This window comes from Neoarius graeffei, chromosome 6, assembly GCF_027579695.1.
Source record: "Neoarius graeffei isolate fNeoGra1 chromosome 6, fNeoGra1.pri, whole genome shotgun sequence".
NCBI classification, from domain to species: Eukaryota; Metazoa; Chordata; class Actinopteri; order Siluriformes; family Ariidae; genus Neoarius; species Neoarius graeffei.
In genome coordinates this window covers 85,569,662-85,596,535 of record NC_083574.1, presented here as the reverse complement: position 1 = coordinate 85,596,535, position 26,874 = coordinate 85,569,662, and the positions used below count along the sequence as shown (strand labels likewise).

Below are 26,874 nucleotides of genomic sequence, written 5' to 3'. Positions count from 1 at the left end.
GGTCATATTTATGCAGAAATACAGAAAATTCTAAAGAGTTCACAAACTTTCAAGCACCACTGTATGTACCTTCTTTGACACCGGTGTTCGTTCTTACGTTTCAAATGCAGCGATGTGGATTTTTGTACACGCCGCGATTTGATTTATTTGTCTGAGTGGATGTAAAATGTGGTGGCCACATTGAGAGCAACACTGGTGGCTCTGAGTCTGACTCCCGCATTCGTGCAGCTCGTCCAGCGCTGCGCACCACCATTACAAAGCCTCATAATGCATTACTGCGACTGACGCTAATTACGAGCCAGCCCTGCTTTTCTCCACATCCAAATCCGGCCGGGATACAAATGATGGCGGCGCTAACAGAAGCCCTGAGTTTCTCTGTCTGTCACGTCTCTGTGTGATGGAGCAGGGCATGTATTTTTTAAGGCCGTATGAATTATGTATCTGGGCAGGCTGTAATGAAGCGGCTGACTGATGGCGCTGCTGAAACAGGAATCTGCGCTCTTCCTCATCGGGCCGTGAGACTGGTTACACACCACAACTGTTTATTGTCTGACTCGTTTGTAGTGGGTGTGTGTGTTTACGCTCCACATGCTCACACATCCACATACTTGGACCATGTGGGATGGAATAAACAGATGCCACTTGTCACACATGTCCTTAATTAGAGGTCTGAGCATCAACAGTCAGTTTGTCATATTGCCTCTGATTTTCAGTGAGCAGCTTGAAGTGTCCACAGTCCAAGACGATGATAAAGAAATCACGTTTTCGAAATTTCAGTGATACGGTTAAGACTTCTGAATGTCGTTTATGATACGAGGTTATCGGTGTTGATCTTAAAAACATTCAAAACTGATTTCAAATCATAAATCGGTGTCTTTGCCCAATCTTAAGCCCTGTTCAGATCAGACTATATAACTTTAGGACTGAACGGTTTTGCACTCCAGTCTTCATCAATGAACAGTTGATAGCCAACAAAACAAACTTCCTGCTAAAACTATAATGAATTTCCTGGTTGTACTCTGTGACTATATACAGTGGCATGCAAAAGTTTGGGCACCCTTACTGAAAATGTCCGTTACTGTGAATAGTTAAGTGAGCAGAAGATGAACCGATCACCAAAAGGCATAAAGGTAAAGACGACACGTTTCTTTTCAGCGTTTTCTGCAAGATTTGCGTATTATTTTTTTGTACAATTGGAGAGTGGAAAAAAGAAAAGCAACACCATGCGAAAGTTTGGGCACCCCAATACATTTGAGTTCTCAGGTAACTTTTACCAAGGTTCCAGACCTTAATTAGCTTATTGAGCTGTGGCTTGTTCAAGTTCTTCGTTAGGAAAGGTCAGATGATGCAGATTTCAAAGCTGTATAGATTCTCTGACTCCTCAAACTTGTCCCTAAAATCAACAGCCATGGGCTCCTCTAAGCAACTCCCTCGCATTCTGAATAATAAAATAATTGGCGCTCACAAAGCAGGAGAAGGCTACAAGAATGTAGCAAAGTGTTTTCAGGTAGCTGTTTCCTCAAACTGTGATGTTATTAAGAAATGGCAGTTAACAGAAACAGTGGAGATCAAGGTGAGGTCTGGAAGATGAAGAAAACTTTCTGAAAGAACTGCTCGTTGATTTGCTAGAAAGGCAAATAAAAACCCCTGTTTGACTGCAAAAGACCTTCAGAAAGATTTAGCAGACCCTGGAGTGGTGGTGCACTGTTCTACTATGCAGCGACACCTGAACAAATATGACCTTCATGGAAGAGTCATCAGAAGAAAACCGTTCCTGCGTCCTAGCCACAAAATTCAGCGTCTGAAGTTTGCAAATGAACATCTAAATAAGCCTGATGCATTTTGGAAACAAGTCCTGTGGACTAATGAAATCAAAATAGAACTTTTTGGCCACAATGTGCAAAGGTATGTTTGGAGAAAAAAGGATGCCAAATTCCAGGAAAAGAACACCTCTCCAACTCTGAAGCATGGGTGTGGATCGATCATGCTTTGGGGTTGTGTTGCAGCCAGTGGCACAGGGCACATTTCATCGGTTGAGGGAAGCATGGATTCGAATAAATACCAGCAAATTCTGGAAGCAAACATCACACCATCTGTAAAAAAGTTGAAGTTAAAAAGAGGATGGGTCCGACAATAAGACGATGATCCAAAACACACCTCAAAATCTACAATGGAATACCTCCAGAGGCACAAGCTGAAGGTTTTGCCCTGGCCCTCACAGTCCCCTGACCTAAACATCATTGAAAATCTGTGGATAGATCTCAAAAGAGCAGTGCATGCAAGACAGCCCAAGAAACTTGTAGAACTGGAAGCCTTTTGCAAGGACGAATGTGTGAAAATCCCCCAGGTAAGAACTGGAAGATTATTAGCTGGCTACAAAAAGTGTTTACAAGCTGTCATACTTGCCAAAGGGGGCGTTACTAGGTACTAACCATGCAGGGTGCCCAAACTTTTGCTTTGGGCCCTTTTCCTTTTTTGTAATTTTGAAAATGTAAAAGATGAAAATAAAAAAAATAGTTTTTGCTTAAAATATTAAGGGAATGAGTCATCTTTAACTTTATGCCTTTTGGAAATCAATCATTTCATCTTCAACTTGCTTAACTGTTCACAGGAACAGCAATTTTGACCAGGGGTGCTCAAACTTTTGCATACCACTGTAGCAAGTCCAAGTCCCTCCCATGCCAGGACTTGGTCTTCTCAGGCAATCTTCTGTCCCAGTACTAAGCTGGGCCTTAAGGCGCATTGAGCAGTGCCAATCTCTGCTTCTACAGCCCTCAGCCTTTCACCTATACAGCTGGAGTTACAGTGGGGAGCTAGTCTTCTGGTAACCACAAGAGTTTGACTCCCCACTCGCACCTGTACCGCAGCGTGCCTTGCCAGACTGTGGTAGGTACCATTTTTATGATGGTCTTTGGCATGACCTGACCGCAAGTAGAACTAATGATCTCTTGATCAAGAGGCGGACACACTAACCACTAGGCCAGCTCGCCTAGTGAATCATGATCGCCTAGTGAATCATGATCGCCTATGATCATGCTATCTGTTATCACCCAAATGAGGATGGGTTCCCTTTTGAGTCTGGTTCTTCTCAAGGTTTCTTCCTCATGCCGTCTGAGGGAGTTTTTCCTCGCCACCGTTGCCACAGACTTGCTCATCAGGGATAAATACGTTTATTAGGGATCAAATTAGCTTATATGTTTAAAGTCTTTCATTTTCTGTAAAGCTGCTTTGCAACAACGTTTGTTTACTCTCAGAAAATAAAGTACATTATTGTGTGCCTAATGGTTACAGAAGCAGCTTTGGGAGCAAAAGGTCGCCGGTTCGGTTCGGTGCCCTAAAGGCCAGTTTATGCTGACAACCCAGTCCTCGCAGACAGTGTCGCAGATAGCGTCTGCGTAGCCCCCCCACCTTCGCAGACGCTCTGCGCGCACCTCCCAAAAATTGTGACCACCACAGAAGCCTCGCAGACAGCGTCGCAGACAAGAGGGCTCTGGTCCACTCTACATCCGCTGTACACACACTTCCGCTTCCCTACTTTCCCGGTTTGTTTTGTTTTCACGACCGGCATTTTTAAAAACACGAGCGAAGATGGAGCAGCACGAAGAGCGGTTGATTGAGGAAGTGAGGAAGTACGTACATCTGTACGACTCCAGTTCTAGTCATTATAAAAAAAAAAGTTCTAGTCATTATAAGTAACCGGAGGATAAACACTCCACTAACCACACCCACCAACTACTCCTAGTGACTTCGCGCCCCCTTGCGTTGTGCCGGTGAATAACATCGCGCACGCCTATACTCCCCGCTCAACAATAAATTACAACTGTCTGCGAAAAGCTGTCTGCGAAAGCCTTGTCGCAAGAGCATGCAGAGGCCTTAACCCAGCAGGAATGGCTGAAGTGCCTTTGAGCAAGGCATCTAACCCCGAACTGCCCCCCAGGATGGGTATGTTGTTTGTCGCTCTGGATAAGAGCGTCTGCTAAACGCCTGTAATGTAATGTAATGTACCTTTAGGGGTACAATGGCGAGTCATTGTGGTAATACTCTTTAAGGTATTTATTTGTACCCTTTACATTCTGCTTGGGAACATGTATGTACTATTTTGGCCCTAAAAAGGTACACATAGTTACCTTGAGGTCCAATAATGAGCTCGAGGGGGTACATTAGTGTCGACTGTACCATGGGAGACAGAAATGGGCTCCTACTGTATACTGTACCGTATTTCTGACTGGTGTTAAAAGCGCGACGCAAATAAACTTGACTTGATTGACTTGACTAGTTTTACTACTTGGGAATATTTCTGGGAATTTGAGCCCCATATGAATCTGTCACATCAGTCGTTTTTACATACTACATGTCCACATGGAAAGATTACATCATATTTTCTTTCAAAATGATTCATAGAAAAATAACCCCAGGTATTACACATCCCATCCGGGTTGATTGACATGTTTGCGAAGATTCCGTTATGATTCTGTAAGAATCGGAAAAACTTTGCCTGGTTGTCAGATTATCCAGTTTGGGTGAGTTTACTCCCAACGTAGCGTCAGATTCCTGTTCTTGTCTGACAGGAGTGGAACCCTGGTGCTACACATAACAAACAAGAAACAACCAATCAGGCAGTCATACAACATCCATGGCCATGTCTTGGAGGAAGTTGAATCAGCAAAATACCTGGGAGTAAATATTCATCACAGACTGAACTGGAATAATCACATGAGGAACGCCAACAACACCAGGGTCTTTCTCCAGAGAAACAGCTACCACTGTCCACCTAAAACCAAGGCTGTGAGGCCTCAGATGGAATACGCCATCATAATATGGGATCCATTTACTGGCAGCAACGTTCACAGCCTGGAGATGGTTCAACACCACACAGACAGGTTCGTGACTTGTGACTTCCACCGTACCAGCAGCATGTTACATCAGCTGGAGTGGCAAACCCTACGAGAAAGAAGAGCTGCGAGCAAAGCCGTCATGATGTTTTGCGATCCCAACAAACCACCTGATACCAGTAGCAGCCACGGTGAGAGGACATAACCAGCGATTCCTCGTTTCCTATGCAAGAACGCAGGCATATCAACACTCCTTCTGCCCTGATACCATCCACATATGGAACTGTCTACCAGCTCGTATCATATCATCACCTTCAAGAATGAGTTGCACAGCATAAAAATCCGCTAAACATCAAAGCCAACATGTTTTTAATTGTAAATGTAAATGATTTTATCTGGTAACGCACAAGGAAGGCTTGACTGCACCACGTATCAGTTCGATAATATTCCAGAAGGTGGTCTGAACTGTATTGGAAGAAGAAGAAGAAGCCAATGTGGTTTTCTGTTTTTGAAGACAATCCACCTCAAGGTTTGATGTGTTGTGTTTCGAGATGCTTTTCTGCTCATCACAGCTGTAAAGAGTGGTGGTTTTTTGAGTTACACTAAACCAGTGTTGTAGTCGAGTCACTAAACCTCGAGCCCGAGTCCAGTCTCGAGTCCCCAGTGTTCGAGTCCAAGTCATTAAAGAAAATTTCGAGTCGAGTCCACTACTGATCCAAGTCGAGTCCAAGTCAAGTCTAGCACTCCAACCATACCACTTGACGGCAGCTGCTTCAGCGCCATTAACATTAGTTTGTTCCTGAACATGCCGTATGAACAGGTGAATGTGCTTCTCTTTATCAGGGAGTGTGAAGTATTCTGTCAGAGATGGTTGGGAGACGGATGTAAGTGCAGAAGGTGTGTTTATTAATACAAGTGAAGACGGTAAACAATCCAGAACAGCAGGCAGAATTGTAAAACGGTGAAACAGGCGATAGGTCAAGCGAGGCACAAACAGGCTATCGTAGACTCGACAGGATCACAGACGAGAAACAGGAAATCAGGGATCAGGAAACCAAAGAAGAAAATAAGGCTCGGTAATGTATCAGCAATGCAACTCAATACTTCGCAAAGTAAGTGTGTTTTCACAGTTTTTATATCGGTACACTGATTGCGCCTTAATCCTGTGTTTACGGCGCACGCGCAAGAGTCCACTTGGTGTGTGCTGTCCGGAGCGCGCCCGAGAGTCTATTTGATGTACGTGCCAAGGCGCACAGGTGTGACACTGTTGCATGAAATCAGTATAATAATTAATGTAGATATAAATAACCTTATGCCAAATTGTTACAAAAAATAAAGAAAAAAAATCAGAGTCCTCGTCTCCAATTTACGAGTCCGAATGCAGCTAACGTACGAGTCTGAGTCCAAGTCCGAGTCATCAGCGCTCAAGTCAAGTCACGAGTCCTTAAACTTAGGGCACGAGTCAGACTTGAGTACTACAAGCCTGCACTAACCATCCCGTCAGATTGAACCAGTTTGCCTGTTCACTTCTCGCCATCTCTCTTATAACACACACACACACATGCACTTTTCATCAACGAAAATTCTCCATTCCAAGCAAGCTCAAAAATTCATTTCATGCAAAATTTAATTATTTGATGGGCGGCACAGCGGCACAGCAGGCAGCGTTGCTTCCTTACGGCTCCAGGGTTTCGCTCTTGAGCTCGGGTTACTATCTGTACGGAGTTTCACATGTCCTCCTTGTGTGTGGATGTGTGTGTGGATGGGTTTCCTCTGGGTTCTACAGTTTCCTCCTATTATGCTTGTTTGGGAAAATTAGTCACAAATATGAGTGTGCTTTTAATATGTGTGTGGGGTGTGTTTTGCGGAGGCCTCAGTGTACGAGGTGTTGCTGTAGGTGTACTCGTGCTGTGCCGCCTCTAGCTTTGTACCTCAGGTGGAGAATCTCTCTCTGTCACACACACACACACTCTCTGTTATCTAAACTCTTCCTCTTACATAAATCTACAACATCATCTGTCGTGATAATTAAACGAAGTAAATATGTAGATAAGGTCTGTGTATGTACGCTCGTGCACACACAGTGCCAGCTGCTTTTAGCCTGAAGGCCACACAGGTTTAGATGGAAGCACTGCCTGTGGGCTCTTTGCTAAAGAAGCCGCTAGCTGATTTTATTCAAGTAAGACTTAACAGCACAAATTTTATGCTTCAGCAAAATCCGACAGCGCTTTCCGATCCGTATGTGACGCATTCTCGGTCTGAACTGGACTCTTGTTAGCGACGGATCTGCATATTCCATCTTCTCCAGCTTGGCACCGGAACGTGGATGGAATAACCGAAACATTTTCGGGAAACGATGCTTGCCAAAACCATCAGAAACACTTACTCACACAGCATTCTCGTGTGTTCCTGCTATTTTCTGGGATATTAAATAAAAACTCAGTGGGTGCATGAGAAGCTCACAAAGATGATTTATGGAAGCGAGTGACTGGTGGAGAGCTGTACAGTTTGTGTGTATACTTTATTCATTCGGAGTGAGAGTTTTACTTCCCTGTGAAGCGTTTTTAGGGCAGATTTGACAGCTCAGGGTTCGAGGCTTGTCCCAGTCAGATGGGAGTTGGCTCTTTATTCTCAGGTCTAATGCCTAATTCAATTGAACGTCTCAGAATTTTCATTTTCCTCCTTCTCATTATTATCCGATTACAGAATGCTGCACTTGGTGAGTTTTAGGTTAAAATGTTTTGCCGCTGTATAACTCAGCTCTACAAAGACATCGGAAGAAATCCCGGTCGCTCAGCGTAAGCTTCGAGACTCGGTCGTTAGCGCCAACTCCACCTTACCATTCAGAAAGGATTAAAATTTAACACAGCTCGAGAACCGACTTGGCGAACGGCTTAAAATCAACAAGCCCTCATTAGCCGATTCTTCTGAGGATCCTACTTGAGTCTTGACGTTTACTTCCTAATTGGGTTTCGCTTTACATATGAAACCCACTGAATTTTTAATACACACCAAAAAAGAAAAGTTCCACAGACGCAGACTTGAGTGCGTAGCCTGAGATATCCGGCATGATATCCAGCCGCGGTCTCAGATGTTGAGCTTCTGTGCCACGGAGAGGAAAGTTCGGCTCTCAGAGAGGCGTTTTACAAGAATAAGCTTTTACATCCCTTTGAATAAAAGCATCTGTCAAATATGGGTAATACTTGGTGTGTTTTTTTTTTATTTTTTATGAAATGGGTAAAGTCAGGGATTATCGATACCACAGAATGTCATGTACGTCATATATGATGTGTCCTGGATGTGTCAGCAGAGCGCAGTGTGTGACTACGGCTTCAATCGTTTTTATTTAACGTCTATAAAATTAAACTATTTTGACCATTAAAAACTAGAAATGGTTCAAATGGTCTTTGACACTGTGTTGTAAAAGTGCTGCTGATTTTCATGACACTCAAAAAAAAAAAAGAGAGATATTACGATGTCCATATTTGCCAGAGTGTTATTTATTTACCTCTTTGTTTGTTTGCTGTACGTTTGTTTATTTCAACTTACCCCAGAAGCGAGAAGTCCAAACTTCATCATTTTGTCATTTCCGAGCTTGACATGTTTGAGCTACAAAGTGGAAAAACTAGGCGTCTCTGTGAAAGCATGAGTTTGTCAGGAAAAAGCTAAGCTAACATTAGTCATCATGAGTGTGTGATGTACTTACCTTCTCAAAAGCCAGTGACGTGTCCATGTTGCAGCTTTCAGCTTTGCAAGGAATACGGTTTTTGGAGATCAATTTGAATAGAATGGACGGAATGGACAGATATGGACGAGCAGTGTGGACGTGCAAAGACTGCGTCTGGAAAGACCAAACAATTCATATCTTATCGACATTCGGCGCCCTGAGACAGCACCGGCCTTGGTTCAGGCCGTTGCTGAGGGAACATTTACCCCTGAAGGTTACTGCCGGGAGACACTCTCGCATTCCTCGCATTCCTCCTCTCCGCGGTCGCCATTTTTACCCCCAGTGTGACAAGCGGGTGCATGACCAGCGCCTTCATGGCTGCAGGAGCGGACGGCTGCTTGCTTGCTCTGGATTACCTCCTTCTCCCCCCCTACCCCTTTTACCCCTGATTCCCCCCCTCAAGTCCCGTGTTTAAAGTGTACTTGTGTTATGTGCTTATGTGCAAAGGTTTTTTTAAATGTTCCCACACTGTACTCCTGACAGGAGCATAGTGGGGGGGTGTTCTTTTTTTCCTTATCTCTCCTCATGTTGTGTTTCCTTTTTATCTTTATCCCTGTCTTCCGGTCCTGTCTACCCTATGTCAATTGTATGTTGTATATGTACGGGCAGGTTGACGGCTAATTTCGCTGGTACATGTGACTAGCGATCACGTGTCATCTGTTCGTCATCGTCCGTCCACGATTTACAAAAATCGCTACTCCTCCTACAGGAGTGATCGGATTTCCATCAAACTCACATACAATATTCTGCAGGTGGGTGTGTATAAAAGTTGTTAAGACGGTGGCACCACCGGTCATATTTACGATTTTATGGGTGTTTTGAAATTTTTGGGTGACTCGTCACATTAAACGCTACTCTTCCTAAACTGCTAGGACATTTTCACTGAAACTCACCCAGAAGACTCTAAAGACATATTCCAACAAGAGTTGTTCACCAGGTGGCGCCACCTACCATGGATGCAGCTACACAGGGGTCACGTGCAATTTCACAAAAATCGCTCCTCCTCCCTACAGGAGCGATCAGATTTCAAACTCGCACACAACAGTGTGAGTTCCAGCCTCATTGAGACTATTTTTTATTTTTTACTGTTGATGGTGTGAGCGGCCATGTTCACATGACGTCATACGCTGAAACCAAGATTGAAGAAACCTTCCAAACTTTCTGAGCAAGAATTCCGCATTTTTGTTTGTTTGTTTTTTCTAGTTGGAGCTCGGAAATTCTGAGTGGTGAACTTTTGCTTTTGAAAGCAGCTTTTGTGGTTTGTTCTACATGTATTATTGTCCTGCGTGAACTGGGAAGTTGGGATTTCAATCAGAAGGCATCCTGAAGTAGGATTTCTGACTCGGAAAGTCAGGAGAACCTCATCAACCCTGACCTCAGAATCCAAGATGGCTGCTGCTCTTATCAACAGTAAAAATCTGTCGTGATGTTCTGTTTATTAGTGCGTCTGTCTTATCAAATCAGTCGTACACACAGGACTATCCAATTTCTATCTGTGGACTTGTTGCTGTGGGTTTTTTTTTCCTTCTTCTTTTGGCTGCTCCTGTTAGGGGTTGCCACAGCGGATCTGTTCCGCATATTTGATTTGGCATAGATTTTACACCGGATGCCCTTCCTGACACAACTCTCCCCAGTCTATCCGGCGCCAAGTATGCACTGGCTTGTACAACCCCAGTGGCTGGGTATTTTACCTAATACCTTCTGCATGTCTTTGGACTGTGGAGGAAACCGGAGCACCCAGAGGAAACCCATGGAGACACGGGAAGAACATGCAAACTCCGTACAGAAAGGAGAAAGGCCTCCATCGGCTGTGAGACATGAACCCAGAACCTTCTTGCTGTGAGGCAACAGAGCTAACCACAAAACCACCGTGCCGTGTAATTTTTTTATGCATAATATACTACATAATGTGTTATCAAATATTGCTAACAATGGCTAATCTGGTCAGAACTGTGATTGCTACGATGGCTAATCTTGTTTTGGTTTTCCAACTTCTTGTTCTGGAACGCGTTTAACTCAGGTGTGACGTCGTTCCCAGCTCCGACTTCCGAAGAAAATGTAACGCAGCAAAGCAGCCAGTCACTTTGTTTAAGAACTTAGCAGAAGATGGCTGACCTATCGGACGCATACACAGATATGGAGCTCTTTGCTGTGTTAGTCATGGCGAAACGTACATGCGTGATAGCTGGAGTAACATGAAACAATACGTGTTTTTTTTCCCCCTCTTTATTGAACTAAAAACCACATATTGTTTATGAAACTTGCGTCAGATTTCCCATCCATGTTTGAAATGTCTTCCTGCTACAAGGATCTCTCCTCATTCAAGTAGATTGGAGTCTGGTCTTGGATATACGACTGGATATGCTGATCAGGCGCATTGCCAAGATGGCTGCCGAGCAGCGGAATCAGTCTACAGTATTTGCTGTTGGCGTTGAGAGGACTGGGAGTTGGATTGCTGGGCGTGTTGTTGGACATGGGACTGGATCGAGGTCCTGTGGGCGTTTGTAAAGCTGCAGTCCTGATTCCTGTGTGTTTGGGATCATATTTTCCTGTTTATTTTCAGTGCAGCTGTCCAGCGTGGTTCAGTGCAAGTTGTTAAGCCATAAACGTCTCTGTTTATACGTCTGAGACAGCAGCACCAAATGTGGGATGTTGATCTGTCTTTTACTGCACATATTAGATTTTCCAGGCATTTTCCGTAATTTGCTCTGGTGTACGAGACGCTCCAGCTACATCCTCGGCAAATTTTTATATATGTGGTTTCATTAATATAGTGGTTTTTTAAATTTGCGCTAGCAATGCTGGCGCAAATTGTTACTCTCACTCTGGATCTTTCTACTTTATTATCTCATCTCATTATCTGTAGCCGCTTTATCCTGTTCTACAGGGTCGCAGGCAAGCTGGAGCCTATCCCAGCTGACTACGGGCGAAAGGCGGGGTACACCCTGGACAAGTCGCCAGGTCATCACAGGGCCGACACATAGACACAGACAACCATCCACACTCACATTCACACCTACGGTCAATTTAGAGTCACCAGTTAACCTAACCTGCATGTCTTTGGACTGTGGGGGAAACCGGAGCACCCGGAGGAAACCCACGTGGACTCGCCGGCCACGGGGTTCGAACCCAGACCTTCTTGCTGTGAGGCGACAGCGCTAACCACTACACCACCGTGCCGCCCCTACTTTATTATTATTATTATTATTATTATTTAGGATGCTATTTCTCCCTCAGTGTTCAACCAATCATCACCAAAGAATACCTCACACGAAGAATACCTCTGGGCTGAATTAAGTTGCTCTGACTTTTGGTGCTGATCTGGATCGCTGATCCGGAATGATCCATGAAAAATGGAATTTTTTTCAATCACTTATAACTCTGTCAATTTTCATTATTTTTCCAATCTTTTTTTTTTTTTTAATTTTGTTCAGGGCGGCAGGGCGCAACTTTTCCTCACTAAGCGTCATTCTGTATCTCTTACCGTTCCGGATCTATAGGATATGGTGACCAGACGTCCCGGTTTGTAACAGCAAGCACAAATTACTATGACTTTAGTCACAGTCTTTATCTAGTTATTATTTGATGTCATTTTTATTCTGTCTATAAAACAGAGCCTGGATTCTATAAAACAGCTATAGGATTCTGAGTGTAATTAGTGCCAGTGTCTACCATAAGTACTGGAGTAGCACGCCTGCCATAAGAACACTAATAAATATTACAATCAGGCTCATGGAAAAATGATAACGTCCTCTGTTTTGCATTATAAGTTGCAGCGGCTGCTGAAGGGCAAAAAGAAACATGTTTATCATCCAGAAAATACAGCATGTGAATTTGAAGATGCACAATTAACTGTAATTATGCCTCAGCGGCTTTTGTTTCTTTGTCTCCCAGCTGAAACGCTTGAGAAGCAAAAGGAGAGAGAGAGTAGAAAGAAAGAAATTCAAGCTTTAACTTCCAGTTTAAAAGGTTTCGGAGCATTTCTTCTCTTCGGAAGGAAGGTTCCAGAAGTTAAAATCCGTTTCACCCGGTGACCCCTGTGCCTGTTCTTTTGTAACGTACACGTTTTTATATCTTTTCGGGAGCAAATCTCCCCACAAAGGTAGGACTGTCTCAGTTATGACCTTGTTGGGACATTTGACAGGACGTCACGAGTTTTTATTAAAGCTTTTATTTAAAACTCAACCAAAAACGGTTGCATTTTCGTTACTGAGAGTAAGGACGGCGTGAGGTTTAGGCGTAGCATGGTATTAATTAGCTGTATTTGTAATTATGTGAATGGAAGGTCCTTGTAAGGATAGTAAGACAAACATGTGAGTGTCTGGATTTGTGTTTGTGTGAACTTCCCCCTGAAGAGTGCTCCAGGCAGCGCTTTCATCTAAGTAGTAACCTGTGGACTGTGTGACTCAAGGCGATTCAATTGCAGCTTTGTCAGTACACTACTAATTAGAAAATTCCTGACCTCAAGCGAGATGTTTAATTATGTGTTGTGTCAACGAGTTTGCAGAGTTAATCCAGCCTGGATACACACACTCACACACTCCGGTGCGGTGCACGAGACGCAAAAACCGACTAGCACGAACCTTGTGCTCAGGTGAGACGGAGACGAGCGACGCTTAAACTCCAGGGCTCAGAAAGAAAGAGGAAAAAAGTGGTGTTTGTGTGAAGCTAAACAATGTGACAGAGTGAGGTGAAGAAAGAGAGAGAGAAGAACGAGCATGAGCTCAGAGTGATTCAGAAGCGCGAAAGGCAGGAAAGGGTTAAAGAGAAATTGAGCGGGGCTGCTGGGGGGCAGCGGCGCTGCAGAACATGGCAGTGTTCGTGCGAAGGCAAGTCATTTCCCGAAACACTGCAGACACAGCGCCCGAGGCACTGCGAAACCTTTGGAGACCAAAATGGCTTGCAGGAGTTAGAAGTAATAAGGTGTTTTTTTTCCCCTTCGCCTTCTTTCTCCTTGACTGAGATCGTGCGCCGTTGCTATGCATCGCCATGGAGCTCTCTCTCTCGCTCTTGCTCTCTCGCACTGTTTTCTGTTTTATGTGCGGGTATTAAGGCGTGCAGCAGCGAGCGGCCGTTTTTGAGATTTGTTGCTCTTTAGCTGCGGAGCGAATTGAGGTTGTTTGTTTTGAATGTAATTCCTCCATTTATCACAGCACTCAGAATAAGTGCGACTTACTCCATCCTTACTTCTTTCTTTCTCTTTTCACTTTTTTTCCTTCCCCAGTCGTTCAGGCAGAAACACGGGCTCGGTAAATGAAACCAGTCCGTCATACCCGCCGTTTTTGCAGCCCGGCTCCTCCCTCACGTGTAATGTAGTGTGTAGTGAGCTTAAATGACTCTCTGATTTACATTCATGAAGTGCTCACTTTTCTCCCCCGCATGCACTTTATAAAATTCCCCTGACAGCCTGTAAAATAAGATATTAACACACACACACACAGGTTACTGGACCCACTGTGGCCTCCTCGCTGACCCGTAGCTCAGCGCACAAAGCCTCGTCTTTTTGTTCTCCGCTCCTGTGTTTGTGCTTCTTGGCTTCAAAGAGAGCTCTGGCCTGTAATCCTCCCCGCGTACATCTGCAAATTATTATTCTAATTCTTTATACGTTTATTGGAGCCGAATAAACTCCACATCAAATACATCACTCGGGCGATGTCTCGAAACGCCCCCAGGCCAATCAGCCAACATCTGTTAACTCTTTCCAAAATGTCCTCATCGGCCTTTTCTCCAGGCGGAAAGAGAGAGAGAGAGGGAAAAGAGCAGGCCTCTGGTCTTAATTAATGGCAAGAGTTATTATGGAGGTGGATTTTGGATTTTGGAGCGAGGGGGTCCGGTCCCATGATGCCGTCAGGGTTTGGAGGAGAGTGAGGCAGCATGGAGGTGACCGTGTGCCTCGGCTTTACGTCCTCCCACCGCCTCAGGCTCACAACCCTCTTCGTCTCAAAAACAGATTCTGATGCAGTCGCGGGACCGGATCAGCAGGACGAGCGCCGATGCACGCGTTCTCGTTTTACTGCTATAGCCGATGACTGATTTAGCCGTCTCAGGAGCGCACTCGCAGCACAGTGACGTGATGATCCACGTCCTTTTTATTATCCTTTCATGGCTTCTAGTCACTTCAAACAGTTGTCTGTAAAATTCAAGTATCACACTGAGACTTCTCAAAGCACACGGACAGAAAATTTGCGCTCCCTGAACGGTCTGCCTTCATTTCAGCGACAGTTTAATGGTGACGTCTCGACTCGTCCACGTTCACTACACTGCTGTACAGGATTTTCTCGAGATCTGAATCCGGTGTGATGTAGAGGATTGGCTCCAAACCCAAACTGTAGTAAACGTACATGTAAAAGTGTTTCACAGTTAACAAAGATAATATATCCTGTGTTTCTGTTTTCTTCTGTTTCTCTGGCCAGCTCTCGCTTTGTGCACGGGAGCATTGTCATGCTGGAACAGGTTCAGGATTTAAGTCCAGTGAAGGAGAAATCTTAATGCTACAGCATACAGCGACATTCTGTACAGTTGCGCGTTTCTAATTTTTTAGCAGCAGTTTGCAGTAGAAACGCATATGGGTGTGAGGGTCAGTTGTTCACATACTTTTGGCCATATAGTGTATGTATCTGTTGGTCTTTCTATCTGGGTCTGTGTGCACATCTATCTATAAGTCGTGTATAATTCCTCATTATTGGCTGGAGAGACACCTTATACGGTACAGTGGTGCTTGAAAGTTTGTGAACCCTTTAGAATTTTCTGTATTTCTGCATAAATATGGCCTAAAACATCATCAGATTTTCACACAAGTCCTAAAAGTAGATAAAGAGAACCCAGTTAAACAAATGAGACAAAAATATTACACTTGGTCATTTATTTATTTATTGAGGAAAATGATCCAGTATTACATATCTGTGAGTGGCAAAAGTATTTGAACTCTAGGATTAGCAGTTAATTTGAAGGTGAAATTAGAGTCAGGTGTGAGTGGGCACCCTGTTTTATTTAAAGAACAGGGATCTATCAAAGTCTGATCTTCACAACACGTTTGTGGAAGTGTATCATGGCACGAACAAAGGAGATTTCTGAGGACCTCAGAAAAAGTGTTGTTGATGCTCATCAGGCTGGAAAAGGTTACAAAACCATCTGTAAAGAGTTTGGGCTCCACCAATCCACAGTCAGACAGATTGTGTACAAATGGAGGAAATTCAAGACCATTGTTACCCTCCCCAGGAGTGGTCGACCAACAAAGATCACTCCAAGAGCAAGACGTGTAATAGTCGGCAAGGTCATAAAGGACCCCAGGGTAACTTCTAAGCAACTGAAGGCCTCTCTCACATTGGATAATGTTAATGTTCATGAATCCACCATCAGGAGAACACTGAACAACAATGGTGTGCATGGCAGGGTTGCAAGGAGAAAGCCACTGCTCTCCAAAAAGAACATTGCTGCTCGTCTGCAGTTTGCTAAAGATCACGTGGACAAGCCAGAAGGCTATTGGAAAAATATTTTGTGGATGGATGAGACCAAAATAGAACTTTTTGGTTTAAATGAGAAGCGTTATGTTTGGAGAAAGGAAAACACTGCATTCCAGCATAAGAACCTTATCCCGTCTGTGAAACATGGTGGTGGTAGTATCATGGTTTGGGCCTGTTTTGCTGCATCTGGGCCAGGACGGCTTGCCATCATTGATGGAACAATGAATTCTGAATTATACCAGCGAATTCTAAAGGAAAATGTCAGGACATCTGTCCATGAACTGAATCTCAAGAGAAGGTGGGTCATGCAGCAAGACAACGACCCTAAGCACACAAGTCGTTCTACCAAAGAATGGTTAAAGAAGAATAAAGTTAATGTTTTGGAATGACCAAGTCAAAGTCCTGACCTTAATCCAATCAAAACGTTGTGGAAGGACCTGAAGCGAGCAGTTCATGTGAGGAAACCCACCAACATCCCAGAGTTGAAGCTGTTCTGTATGGAGGAACGGGCTAAAATTCCTCCAAGCCGGTGTGCAGGACTGATCAACAGTTACCGCAAACGTTTAGTTGCAGTTATTGCTGCACAAGGGGGTCACACCAGATACTGAAAGCAAAGGTTCACATACTTTTGCCACTCACAGATATGTAATATTGGATCATTTTCCTCAATAAATAAATGACCAAGAATAATATTTTTGTCTCATTTGTTTAACAGCGTTCTCTTTATCTTCTTTTAGGACTTGTGTGAAAATCTGATGATGTTTTAGGTCATATTTGTGCAGAAATATAGAAAATTCTAAAGGGTTCACAAACTTTCAAGCACCACTGTATGTCTTTTATATGGCCATGACAGCGAGACACAGAGAGAGACAGAGACACAGAAAGAGAGAGACACTGAGAGAGACCGAGAGAGACACTGAGAGAGCGAGAGACAGGGAGAGAGACAGAAGCAGAGAGAGAGAGACCGGGAGAGAGACAGACAGAGGCAGAGAGAAAGAGAGAGATACAGACAGACAGAGAGAGAGGGAGATGGAGGCAGTGAGACACAGAGAGAAAAGCTGCGAGAGAGAGAGAGACAGACAGACAGAGAGAGAGACAGAGATGCAGAGAGAGAGAGAGAGAGACAGAGACACACAGACAGAGAGAGAGAGAGAACATGCATTATTAATGAAAAGTAAATGTAACAGAGTGGAAGTGAATCTCCACGGTGTCCAAACTGACAGGCTGCACAATGCATTATGGGTTCTCTACACACCACAGTCTACATCACATCCTGATGCAGTGCATTATGGGTTCTCTACACACCACAGTCTACATCACTATATCCTGATGCAGTGCATTATGGGATATCGGAGTTGCACCAGATATCCTACACTATGCTCTGTAAAGAAAAGAATACGGCTTTGGACGTGTCGCTGAAGTCTTTCTCATCTTTCTGGTGTGTAACCTCTGACTGCTTCCTGTCCTGGAACCTGACCAATCAGTGTCGCTCTCGCTCTCTTTCTCTCTCGCTCGCTCTCTCTCCGGCCGCACTGAAACAGGAGAAATGTTTGCGGCGTGTTTGTGTGGTTAGTCCTGATAGGGGGTCTCCCTCCACCCCACCCTCCACCGTCACTTCAGCCATTATTTACCCATAATGCTCAGTGCCGGGGCTTTTCCCCCCGGTGAGAGCTAAATACCCACACAGGTCTGCGAGCGACGCGCTGCACTAATGTGTTGTTAGCCTGCGTGTGTGAACACATTATGACCAGATTAGTCTTCATCCACACTCACACACCCCGCACACATCACCTCTCACCATGATCCTGATGGCCAGCCGTGAGTGCGCGTGTGTGTGTGTGTGTGTGTTTGCTTGCCGTCAGCGGGTTGTCAGTAGTGGGTGTGTAGGTGCGAATGCCAGCAACAGCAAGATCACACCATTGTGGCCCTCATGCAGTGTGTGTGTGTGTGTCTCTTTCCTTTCTATCACTCTTTTTCATTCCATCTGTCCATTTTTTTCTTCCTCGTCCCTTTTTCTGTCCGTCTCCTCTTTCAGTCCTGAACTCCAGAAATCCCCAAACAATCAGAAACATTTCTCCTCTCAATTCTTTCTTTCTTTCTTTCTTTCTTTCCTTCCTTCTTTCCTTCCTTCCTTCCTTCCTTCCTTCCTTCCTTCCTTCCTTCCTTCCTTCCTTCGTGTGTACGGATGTGTGTGCATGTGTGTGTTGTAGGATGGATATGTCGTATGACATCATGCCTGTGAGCTGCCATCACAGATAAAATGACAGATGCTGCTTTTAGCTTCGTGGATCTTCTTTTCTATCGTTCTCTCTTTTTTGTCTTTCTCTTTTCTGTCTTCTTTTCTCTGTTTGGACTTTACAGAGTCTGCTTGTTTGCATCAGGCTGCTCTTTAAACCTGGAATTAGCTGCATTAGTGAGCAGCCGTGCATAGCGCATCACGCTTTGTTTCAGAGCACATTGAATCTTCACATGCTTTTTCTTTCTCTTCTCTCAACATGAGCTTGCAAGATGTGGGAGAAACCGTGTGTGTGTGACCTTTCTGTCTATATTTTGATCACCTAACCACACACGCTCTCTCACACACACACCGAGTGGATGGATGTGTTTGATTGGCAGTAATTGCCATGGCAGCAGGCAGACCGGCCTTTCACATGAGGTCATCTCTGATTGGCCTGATGAGGCAGCTGCAGGTGTCCTGATTCCTCCCTGAGGGCGTCCTGAGCTCTCTCCGTCACACACTCACTCAGCCTCGACACACACCCCACCTGTGTGAAGCCAACACACACACTCACTCACTCCCTCGCTGCTTTATGAGAACATGAAGGTGGTTGTTATTAGGTCGGTCTAAAAGACCTCAGATGCATTTCAGACCAAAGCCACAGCCTGAACTCCGACCAGAGCCAGATGTTTGCAATCACAGCCCTCGCTGCCTCCATGATCCGTGTTTATGGAGCATAATCCCTCTAATTGTGAGCGAATGGATGGAGGTGGATCAGACATGGCTGCCTCATTCATGCCAAACATCGTGGGTTGTGTTTTTGGGCTCTTTGTCTTTCTCATGTCTTTCATCTAAGGGCATTTGGTGAAGTCTGATTTTAAATGATTCAAGTTTTAAAGAAGAAACGTTCGAGTTCTTTTGTAATCGTTGATGCCTGTGACTGACTTTCCCACTGAAATTGAACAGCGAGGAAACTGGAAAGCCAGTTCATTCTTTTTTATTATTATTATTATTATTGGAAAATATTACTGCAATATATTTTTATTTTGAAAAAAATTCAGCTGTTTGAATTCGTAAAGCAAAAAACCCTGCATTTTACCTCCGAGCCTTCACTGGCATCCAGTTGGATCTCACAGAGTACACTTCATACTTTTAGTTCCTCACTTCCTCAACCAGCACTGGACTCCTTTTAGTCCCCAGCTTCAGACTGGAGTCAAACCTCTCTCTTTCCCAGTTTGGTCTCTCTCTCTCTCTCTCTCTCTCTCTCTCTCCCCCCCAGTTTGGTCTCCCCCCCCCCCCCCCCCCCCCCCCCAGTTTGGTGTGTCCCCCCCCCCCCCCCCCCCCAGTTTGGTCTCTCTCTCTCTCTCTCTCTCTCCCCCCCCAGTTTGGTCTCTCTCTCTCTCTCTCTCTCTCTCTCTCTCTCTCTCCCTCCCCCCAGTTTGGTCTCTCTCTCTCTCTCTCCCCCCCCAGTTTGGTCTCTCTCTCTCTCTCTCTCTCTCTCCCCCCAGTTTGGTCTCTCTCTCTCTCCCCCCCAGTTTGGTCTCTCTCTCTCTCTCTCCCCCCCCCAGTTTGGTCTCTCTCTCTCTCTCCCCCCCCCAGTTTGGTCTCTCTCTCTCTCTCTCTCTCTCTCTCTCTCTCTCCCTCCCCCCCAGTTTGGTCTCTCTCTCTCTCTCTCTCCCCCAGTTTGGTCTCTCTCTCTCTCTCTCTCTCTCTCTCTCTCCCCCCCAGTTTGGTCTCTCTCTCCCCCCCAGTTTGGTCTCTCTCTCTCTCTCTCTCCCCAGTTTGGTCTCTCTCTCTCTCCCCAGTTTGGTCTCTCTCTCTCTCCCCCCCAGTTTGCTCTCTCTCTCTCTCTCTCTCTCTCTCTCTCTCTCTCTCTCTCCCCCCCAGTTTGGTCTCTCTCTCCCCCCCCAGTTTGGTCTCTCTCTCTCTCTCTCCCCAGTTTGGTCTTGTTTGGTCTCTCTCTCTCTCCCCCCAGTTTGGTCTCTCTCTCTCTCTCCCCAGTTTGGTCTCTCTCTCTCTCCCCCCCAGTTTGGTCTCTCTCTCTCTCCCCAGTTTGGTCTCTCTCTCTCTCCCCCCCAGTTTGGTCTCTCTCTCTCTTTCTCTCTCTCTCCCCCCAGTTTGGTCTCTCTCTCTCTCCCCCCAGTTTGGTCTCTCTCTCTCCCCCCGGTTTGGTCTCCCCCCCCCCCCGGTTTGGTCTATCTCTCTCTCTCTCTCTCTCTCTCTCTTTCTCCCAGTTTGGTCTCTCTCTCTCCCCCCCCAGTTTGGTCTCTGTCTTTCTCTCTCCCTCCCCCAGTTTGGTCTCTCTCTCTCTCCCCCCAGTTTGGTCTCTCTCTCTCCCCCCGGTTTGGTCTATCTCTCTCTCTCTCTCTCTCTCTTTCTCCCAGTTTGGTCTCTCTCTCTCCCCCCCCAGTTTGGTCTCTGTCTTTCTCCCTCCCCCAGTTTGGTCTCTCTCTCGTTTCTCATCTCCCCCCCACCCCCGGTTTGGTCTCTCGTGTCTCTCTCCCTCTCTCTCTCTCCCTCCAGTTTGGTCTCCTCCCCCCTCTGGTTTGGTCTCTCTCACCCCTTTTCCACCAAAGCAGTTCCAGGGCTGGTTCGAGGCCAGTGCTTAGTTTAGAACCGGGTTTTCTGTTTCCACTGACAAAAAACTGGCTCTGGGGCCAGAAAAACCGGTTCCAGGCTAGCACCAACTCTCTGCTGGGCCAGAGGAAAGAACTGCTTACGTCAGCGGGGGGGGCGGAGTTGTTAAGACCGACAACAATAGCAAGACCGCGAAAGGTCGCCATTTTTAAGCGACGAGAAGCAGCAGCTGTACAAACGCGAAGTCATCCATTATTATTATTGTTGTTGTTGTTGCTGCTGCTTCTTCTTCTCCGTGTTGTTTTTGCTTCAATGTTCATGCCAAGGTTTATGCAAACGCAGCGACGTAACTGACGTATACAGCGACGTAACTGACGTATACAGTGACGTAATGATGTGGCTTCCCTTAGCACCCCGAGCTATGGAAAAGCAAACTGGTTCTCAGCTGGCTTGCAAGTTGAACGAGTTGTGAACCAGCACTGGCCCCGAACCAGCCCTGGAACTGATTTGGTGGAAAAGGGGCATCTCTCTCTCTCCCCCTCCGGTTTGGTCCCTGTCCCCCCTGGTTTGGTATTTCCCACCCCCAGTTTGGTCTCTCTCTCTCTCTCTCTCTCTCTCTCTCTCTCTCTCTCTCTCTCAAATTAAAATTTAACTTAAAAAAATTTTCATTCTGAACCAGTTCGCCATTTTGACAACGTGTGTCTAGTCAGTGGGAAAACAGTAGGAGTGACATCATCGGAGTAAAATATCAGAAATTATTATACAACCCCGATTCCAAAAAAGTTGGGACAAAGTACAAATTGTAAATAAAAACGGAATGCAATAATTTACAAATCTCAAACACTGATATTGTATTCACAATAGAACATAGACAACATATCAAATGTCGAAAGTGAGACATTTTGAAATTTCATGCCAAATATTGGCTCATTTGAAATTTCATGACAGCAACACATCTCAAAAAAGTTGGGACAGGGGCAATAAGAGGCTGGAAAAGTTAAAGGTACAAAAAAGGAACAGCTGGAGGACCAAATTGCAACTCATTAGGTCAATTGGCAATAGGTCATTAACATGACTGGGTATAAAAAGAGCATCTTGGAGTGGCAGCGGCTCTCAGAAGTAAAGATGGGAAGAGGATCACCAATCCCCCTAATTCTGCGCCGACAAATAGTGGAGCAATATCAGAAAGGAGTTCGACAGTGTAAAATTGCAAAGAGTTTGAACATATCATCATCTATAGTGCATAATATCATCAAAAGATTCAGAGAATCTGGAAGAATCTCTGTGCGTAAGGGTCAAGGCCGGAAAACCATACTGGGTGCCCGTGATCTTCGGGCCCTTAGACGGCACTGCATCACATACAGGCATGCTTCTGTATTGGAAATCACAAAATGGGCTCAGGAATATTTCCAGAGAACATTATCTGGGAACACAATTCACCATGCCATCCACCGTTGCCAGCTAAAACTCTGTAGTTCAAAGAAGAAGCCGTATCTAAACACGATCCAGAAGCGCAGACGTCTTCTCTGGGCCAAGGCTCATTTAAAATGGACTGTGGCAAAGTGGAAAACTGTTCTGTGGTCAGACGAATCAAAATTTGAAGTTCTTTATGGAAATCAGGGACGCCGTGTCATTCGGACTAAAGAGGAGAAGGACGACCCAAGTTGTTATCAGCGCTCAGTTCAGAAGCCTGCATCTCTGATGGTATGGGGTTGCATTAGTGCGTGTGGCATGGGCAGCTTACACATCTGGAAAGACACCATCAGTGCTGAAAGGTATATCCAGGTTCTAGAGCAACATATGCTCCCATCCAGACGACGTCTCTTTCAGGGAAGACCTTGCATTTTCCAACATGACAATGCCAAACCACATACTGCATCAATTACAGCATCATGGCTGCGTAGAAGAAGGGTCCGGGTACTGAACTGGCCAGCCTGCAGTCCAGATCTTTCACCCATAGAAAACATTTGGCGCATCATAAAACGGAAGATACGACAAAAAAGACCTAAGACAGTTGAGCAACTAGAATCCTACATTAGACAAGAATGGGTTAACATTCCTATCCCTAAACTTGAGCAACTTGTCTCCTCAGTCCCCAGATGTTTACAGACTGTTGTAAAGAGAAAAGGGGATGCCTCACAGTGGTAAACATGGCCTTGTCCCAACTTTTTTGAGATGTGTTGTCATGAAATTTAAAATCACCTAATTTTTCTCTTTAAATGATACATTTTCTCAGTTTAAACATTTGATATGTCATCTATGTTCTATTCTGAATAAAATATGGAATTTTCAAACTTCCACATCATTGCATTCCATTTTTATTTACAATTTGTACTTTGTCCCAACTTTTTTGGAATCGGGGTTGTACATACGGGACACTTTTTCAATGGAATAAAAAGGTGTTCTATTCTCTTCTAGTGGTTTTCGTTCATTTGGTTTGACAGCATGCAATATTGTTAGCATATCGCTTATCTTACGTGTATTACATCACTCTACCCAGTGGAGAATGAGCGTTGAATGAATATGGTTTATGATATTGCATGGTTGTCAAGACAGCATGACACACGTCGGAGACGTAAAACTTCCGCACTAGCGAGTGAGTGTGACAATTTGCAAACAAACATGGCCGCCAGGTTTGCTTCATTAAATATGGAAGATTTTGAGAGACTCTTGAAAGAGAAAGACGCGTTGAACACCCAAAAGGAATGTGTATAATAATAATAATAATAATAATAATAATAATAATAATATTGGCTGGCATTGAGTGGTCTGTCAGGATATATTCCATTCAGCTAGCGTAATACTGAACGAGTTGAAGACGAGTAGCTGAATAGAATAGATCTGATAGACCATGACAAAAAGCCAGCCAATATTATTTAAATATAATACTAGCAAGATGAATTGCTATACTTTTATTGTAAAAAAAAATTATATAAAATTTAATACAATTTTTATAATATTAAATAAAATATAATTATTATTTTTAGAATAAATTTTATGTTAACAGATGTAACTTTAGCAGGACAAAAAATTATTTATTATTATTAAATGACAATATTATATAAAATGAATAATAATTCTTCTTATTTTATTATTATATGCATTTCTCTTGGAGGCGTCTACTTCCTCGTGTTTCTGATGTTTAACAGTCGGTTCTCACTCTGGTTCTCGGTTCTCTCTGTAGGTGTCGGGGAGCTCCGTGGGTTCTCCAGCCTCATCGTTGTCATCGTCGCGCCAGTTCCATCGGCAGCGAATCACGCGCGTGAACCTCAGGGACTTCATTTTCTACCTGGAACAGGAGCGAGAGACGAGCCGATCGCTCCTGCTGTACCGTGCTCTGCTGAAGTAGCGAACGTCCAGCGTGCAAACACGAACTCAACTCAAGCAACATGGAATCGGTAGCCAACACGCAGCGACCTCCAGCTTCCTCCTGCAACGTGCCTTCAGCCAGGTTTCAGCTCTCCTGCTCTCTGTGTCCGTCTTCACATCGGCATTGGTTCGTTTATTTATTTCAGATGTGAAATGGAAACGTGAAAACGTTTTCACTTTTTCTTTTCAGATTTTCCACGTCGTTATAAGTAAGAGTACAGTATTTGAATCGAAAGGCTGTCGATTAAGAACGAACTCTTTTTGTTTGTTTGTTTGTTTGTTTGTTTTAAATCCGAGCCTGATCTCGTCGACGTGTTTGAGAACAGCGGCGTGTTGGAGGTCTAGCCTTCACAGGGAACGATCTTCAAGACTAAACACCTTGAAGTGATTTGTAAAGACTGAGTTTTTGTGCAAAATTTATGCAGCATTAATTCTCCACACTAAATTCATAACATTCAGCCACTTCAGAATAACAAAATCCCAACACAGCATTTATTTATTTACGTATTAACCCCTTCAGACCCAGAACGTCTTCTCGGCACAGAATTTACACAACTGCCGAAAAGGATTGTTCTTAAGCGTAAATATTATTGTGATGTGCAGGGAACCGTCACGGCGACAGTATTTCCATAATGTCGGCATTCACACTTTTTCATCCTGTACTTCATTACAGATTCGATGTAAACCGTAACACCGCGGAGCCGACGGCAGAACGAAGCCCTGTAAATGTTGCCATGGTGATAGCGTCGCATCACATACACTACCGTTCAAAAGTTTGGGGTCACCCAGACAATTTTGTGTTTTCCATGAAAAGTCACACTTTTATTTCCCACCATAAGTTGTAAAATGAATAGAAAATATAGTCGAGACATTTTTCTGGCCATTTTGAGCATTTAATCGACCCCACAAATGTGATGCTCCAGAAACTCAATCTGCTCAAAGGAAGGTCAGTTTTATAGCTTCTCTAAAGAGCTCAACTGTTTTCAGCTGTGCTAACATGATTGTACAAGGGTTTTCTAATCATCCATTAGCCTTCTGAGGCAATGAGCAAACACATTGTACCATTAGAACACTGGAGTGAGAGTTGCTGGAAATGGGCCTCTATACACCTATGGAGATATTGCACCAAAAACCAGACATTTGCAGCTAGAATAGTCATTTACCACATTAGCAATGTATAGAGTGGATTTCTGATTAGTTTAAAGTGATCTTCATTGAAAAGAACAGTGCTTTTCTTTCAAAAATAAGGACATTTCAAAGTGACCCCAAACTTTTGAACGGTAGTGTAGCTCTTAGTGATGACTGCGTTATGACAAAGCGACAAATCGGGACCACGAGTCAACGTAAATCAGTTTTTTGTTTTTTTTTTTACTGTAGCTTATTATTTGTCACATATTAATTAACTACAAACAAGTGATTAACTGCACAGGAAACCGTCGCCGTGTCCGAAATCACTCGCTGCTCGCTGGACTATACGTATAGTGAGTTCGCCATTTTGTAGTGCTGTCTGAATGTATAGTGAGAATTATTACACCCTATATAGTGGCCTCATAGTATCCCACAGTGCACCGTGAAAAGTGGTGCACTCTTCTACTTTTGGGCACTAACCAAGCAATATATCTCATCATGCATCGCGGTCGTGCTGAAAGAAAAACAAAAGTACTTTGGGGTGAATGGATGGAAGACACGGCGCTTTTTCGTCTATATAAACGAACGTTCGAGGTGAATTAAAAAAAAGCACGTTCTAAATAAAATACGAGAATAAAAGTTAGAGCGCAGAGCGACGAATTAATCAAAAGCCTCAAATTTCATCTCATCTCATCTCATTATCTCTAGCCGCTTTATCCTGTTCTACAGGGTCGCAGGCAAGCTGGAGCCTATCCCAGCTGACTATGGGCGAAAGGCGGGGTACACCCTGGACAAGTCGCCAGGTCATCACAGGGCTGACACATAGACACAGACAACCATTCACACTCACATTCACACCTACGGTCAATTTAGAGTCACCAGTTAACCTAACTGCATGTCTTTGGACTGTGGGGGAAACCGGAGCACCCGGAGGAAACCCACGCGGACACGGGGAGAACATGCAAACTCCACACAGAAAGGCCCTCGCCGGCCCCGGGGCTCGAACCCAGGACCTTCTTGCTGTGAGGCGACAGTGCTAACCACTACACCACCGTGCCGCCCAGCCTCAAATTTGATTTAATAAAAGGCAGCAGCGACGAAGAGAGAAAGGATTCAGCCTTGATTTAAAAGAACTGAAAGATGCAGCAGACCCAAAGTACTTTGTGTGAAACGCGCTCAGTATAATATGGATTTATTATTTTGAAAACCCACCGGCCGACTGATCCGGCGCGTTTTAATTGTGCGACGGTAATGACGTAAATAACGTCGCGACGGAGTAGTGTCCGAAAACGCTTTTTCCTCTATATAGAATTCCCTAGATAGTGAGTAGTGGGCGGTATGGTGGTGTAGCGGTTAGTGCCGTCGCCTCACAGCAAGAAGGTTCTGGGTTCGAGCCCTGGGCCTTTCTGTGTGGAGTTTGCATGTTCTATCGCCCATGTCTGTGTGGGTTTCCTCCACAGTCCAAAGACATGCAGGTTAGGTTAACTGGTGACTCTAAATTGAGCGTAGGTGTGAATGTGAGTGTGAATGGTTGTCCGTGTCTATGTGTCAGCCCTGTGA

At 44.6% G+C, this 26,874-nt stretch overlaps 1 protein-coding gene across 2 annotated transcripts in view; it reads left to right on the top strand.

Moving 5' to 3' along the window:
• Window positions 1-25,986, top strand: part of LOC132888126 (transcription initiation factor TFIID subunit 4-like) — a 275,470-nt gene extending 249,484 nt beyond the window's left edge. For both annotated transcript variants that reach the window (XM_060924138.1, XM_060924137.1), the window contains one exon: window positions 24,002-25,986. In XM_060924138.1, the coding sequence (XP_060780121.1) occupies window positions 24,002-24,166 (165 nt within the window). In that variant the 3' untranslated portion in view covers window positions 24,167-25,986. The remainder of the gene's footprint in view (window positions 1-24,001) is intronic.
• Window positions 25,987-26,874: the final 888 nt, after the last annotated feature.